At 35.7% G+C, this 3,948-nt stretch overlaps 1 protein-coding gene across 1 annotated transcript; it reads right to left on the bottom strand.

Annotated features, from left to right (window-relative positions):
• Positions 1 to 754: 754 nt before the first annotated feature.
• Positions 755 to 1,393, bottom strand: LOC114366353 (larval/pupal rigid cuticle protein 66-like). Its single transcript, XM_028323213.1, has 2 exons — positions 1,324 to 1,393; positions 755 to 1,240 (listed from the first exon to the last, which is right to left on the bottom strand). Exons 1-2 carry the CDS (start codon positions 1,333 to 1,335, stop codon positions 755 to 757), a joined length of 498 nt encoding a protein of 165 aa, XP_028179014.1. The 5' UTR covers positions 1,336 to 1,393.
• Positions 1,394 to 3,948: the final 2,555 nt, after the last annotated feature.

Raw genomic sequence — 3,948 nt, 5'->3', positions numbered from 1 at the left:
AAAATGGAAATATTACACACATGAAGGCTTCGCCATTCATCTAATATAATATAACCGTCGTTCATTTTGAAAACGTTTATATTAATGTTAACTTTATTATTTCTTAAGAGCGTTGTAGCAAAAAGTTGGCGTTCGAATTTTAGGTTTTTATTGCTTGACGTCGCGTAGTGAGTGCGCAAACTGCATTTATCTGTACAATTTCAACGCTGCGTCGACTAAACGATCTTAATCCGTAGTTGTATCGTACCTAAGACAGTACATCATACATAATAATAAAGAAATAATGTATAATTTACCTATTTGATTTTTTCTCTGATCAGACTTTTAGCAAAATCAAGTTACGTAAATAATGTATTTTTTGCACTAGTAAATCTCGCGACAAGTTTTTAATCTTTAAATTGAGTAAAGTAATAAGTTGATGGGTTTGAAAGAATTTATGTTTTATTTTATTCTTTTTACAGCATCAAAAGCTTGTTTATGAAAAATATTTACTATTTAAATTTTACTTCTGACTTTTTAGTTTTTATGATGCGGGTTGGAAAAATTAAAATTTATTCTGATTTTGTGACGTTTCCGCACATAAATATGGATAGGTTAAATAAATAGAATGAAATGTATGAAAACGAGCGTGCCATTTTTTAAACGTTATCTATAATATCTGTGTCCATCAAAGAGCTCGTAACTAAACATCGTAAGTGCCATTCAAATTATTTATTATCTAAAAGTTAATAATAAATATTTAGTTTTTGTAAATCTAAACACCGTGCGCCAGGGGAGCGGCGTAGGCGAGGGGCGCGGCGTGGGCGAGGGGCGCGCCGTGGGCGAGGGAGGTGGAGTAGGCAGAGACGGCGACGGGAGCGGCGGCGTGCGCGGCGTACGCGACGGGAGCGTGAGCCACGGGCGCGGCGTAGGCGACGGGAGCGGCGTGGGCGACGGGCGCGGCGTACGCGGCGTGGGCCACGGGCGCGGCGTAGGCGGCGTGCGCGACCAGAGCGGGGTCCTTGCGGACGACGGCGTTGAAGCCGCTGTGCGCGTCAGCGGCGTAGTCTACGGTGCGCTTCGTGCCGTCGGACTCCAGCAGCGAGTACTGGCCGCGGACGCTGTCGCCGACGCGGGTCTCGTGCTGGCTCTTGACGTCGCCGGTGTGCGGGTCGGACACGCCGTACGAGAAGCTGGTGTAGTCGGCGCCGTGGATCGCGCTGCCGTGAGCGGCCGCCACCAGGAGAGCAACAACGACGAACTGGAAACAAAAGATTTGTCTTAAAACAAGTCTGGGATAGTTATATGGAATTAATATTTTACATTTTGTAAATAGCTGTATACCTTAGCTGCCATTTTGATAGGTTTATTTGGTTAGCACAGTGTACTGTGAATGACTACTACTCTCTGGGCGTGCCGTTCTTTTATATGAGTTTATTGTTTCATAGGAAGTATATCAACACTGAGCGAGCAACTACACTCTCTAGGTCACACGCGAGGAATTTTCGTCAAGTGTTATTCACCGATCACATATTATTTGAATCAGGATATTTATTTAATACACTCACTAAAATTTGTAAACTGGTTGAAACACATAAAAACAGTTTTGGTAACTTGTTGCAAACACGCTGCAAATAATTTTATTATGACCTTATTGGTTTTCATTGGATTTAAGTATATTTTTAATTCGTTTGTGTTTATTTATAGAGTTAACATTTTCATATTCATAGCTTCACATTTAACAGAACAACTAGGTAAGGCTGAGTTGCACCACCTTATTTTAACCGTAATAATAACCAGTGTTTTTGTATGGAGTTTGACAGATTTTTGACGTTTGTCTATGTTATGGTAAGATGGTGCAAGTCAGGCTAAGAATATACCTATTCTTTATTCGTTATTCATCATCATCATTTCAGTCACAGAACGTCCACTGCTGAATGCATCCTCCAATGAGCTTCAACATCGCATTCGGTCATACAAACAGTAAATTATTAAAAAACCAAGCACAATCAAAAAGGAGCAAACAAAATGTAGTTACAATACTTTGTAAAAATAATAAACAATAATAATCCACAAAGGGACTTTTTGAACCAATGATAATGACTTTATTATACATGTCAATGACCTGCTGCTAACATGTTGTTAGGTTTATTGTTGACTCAAACTTAGGTAAGTAAAAGAAAAGTAACATACAGTGCACGTGTCAGAAGTTTAGGCTGTTTTTTTTTTCGTTTTATTCTACGTCCTAGCGATTTTGTTAATTATTAAGGCGTATTATATATCCTGATTAAAATATGTGATCGGTGAATTACGCTCGACGAAAATTCCTCGCGCGTGACCTAGAGAGTACAGTTACTCAGTGTTGATATACTTCCTATGAAACAATAAACTCATATAAAAGAACGGCATGCCCAGAGAGTAATCATTCACAGTACACTGTGCTAACAAAACAAACGTATCAAAATGGCAGCTAAGGTATACAGCTATTAACAAAATGTAAAATAATAGCTATCCCAGACTTGTATTAAGACAAATATTTTGTTTCNTTTATGAAGAAAATAAAAAGTACTGTCTACATATACCTATACATTTGTTACATTTGTTAGGCCGTGTTGCACCGTATTACTTTAACATTGACATTAAAATTTTGGATGTCAAAAATCTGTCTAACATAAAACACCGGTTATTGTCAGTTAGGGTCAAAGTTAGGTGGTGCATCTCAGCCTTAGTATATTTTAATTAAATTTAATACAAATAAGGATGACGAAAATAATCGATAAGTGATCTCACTCGAATATTTCTTATAGTAGGTATACAAGATGTCGAACAAATGGTTACTTTTTTGAAAATTATAAATGGTTACTTACTGAAAAAGTGCTTCATGAGACCTAGCGAACGGCATCAATAATATGTTTAAGAACGAACTGAATCTATTCAAAAAACCTATATTTCCAGCTTTCATACATTTAATACAGTTACAAACAAACACGAAATCAATGGTTTCTGAGAATTCTGAGTGATGATGAGAGTATTAATGCCGTCCCCTTTATCTGTTTATCTAGTATTTATTAATTAGTATCTCTTGATGATATTGTAGCAAGTTAAACCTAAAATCATGTTTTCCGTAAATAATTTAAATAAGAATGCAATTTACGAGTTAATTGTTTGATTATTATATATTACTCAATTAAAAATTTAAATTTAAAAAATTAACACTTCTAATATGGCAGGTATGGCTGGCGGCATACATTTAGTATGAAATTAGGAAACATTGAATTTTCGCATAGATCCAGTTTATTCTTTGACATATTTATTGTTATTGTTTTAAAGAGCTCATGAAGCACTTACAGGAACAGTAAACAGTTTCTCGATATCTTGTATAATTAAAAATCAAGTGAAATCACTTATCGTTTCCACCCTGTACCAATACTTTTAAAAATAAACTTATTTTATACATTCATTTGTATAAGTATCTACAATACAAATACCTAACCAACTTAGTTGACGTTTTATAAAACTATTTGTCTAAGTGTCATCGAGCGACCGCTGGTGGATTTGCCATTTACCTGACCTACCCCTTTATTACTAAACGTTTAATATCAGATGAATAGTTACGCACCAATTTCTTTCATTCAGTCGTCAGTAATTGAACTTTCGGAAAAACATGACGAAGCGTTGTGTGACCATACAGACGCTATTCAACTTTTATTAGTAAGGAAGAGTATATTTTATGTTGGTAGAAACACAATAGCATAGACTAATGTTTTGACACCCTGTTAAAATTTTTATTAGTCATTTATTTTTTCCTGACCAAACAGATACCATAATAATATCTTTTATCTATTCTACCCATATTCTGTAAGTAAAATAATAAAAAGTTTGAAAAGAAAGAAATTACAAGTCCGATTTACCTAAACAAATAAATTAAAAATACTTGCGGATCAAAAGTACTCAATCATACTACAATTT

The sequence above is a fragment of the Ostrinia furnacalis genome, unplaced genomic scaffold (genome assembly GCF_004193835.3).
Source record: "Ostrinia furnacalis isolate ACB-3 unplaced genomic scaffold, ASM419383v2 OfSCF0629, whole genome shotgun sequence".
Lineage (NCBI taxonomy): Eukaryota > Metazoa > Arthropoda > Insecta > Lepidoptera > Crambidae > Ostrinia > Ostrinia furnacalis.
This window is presented reverse-complemented; position numbering and strand designations above follow the sequence as displayed.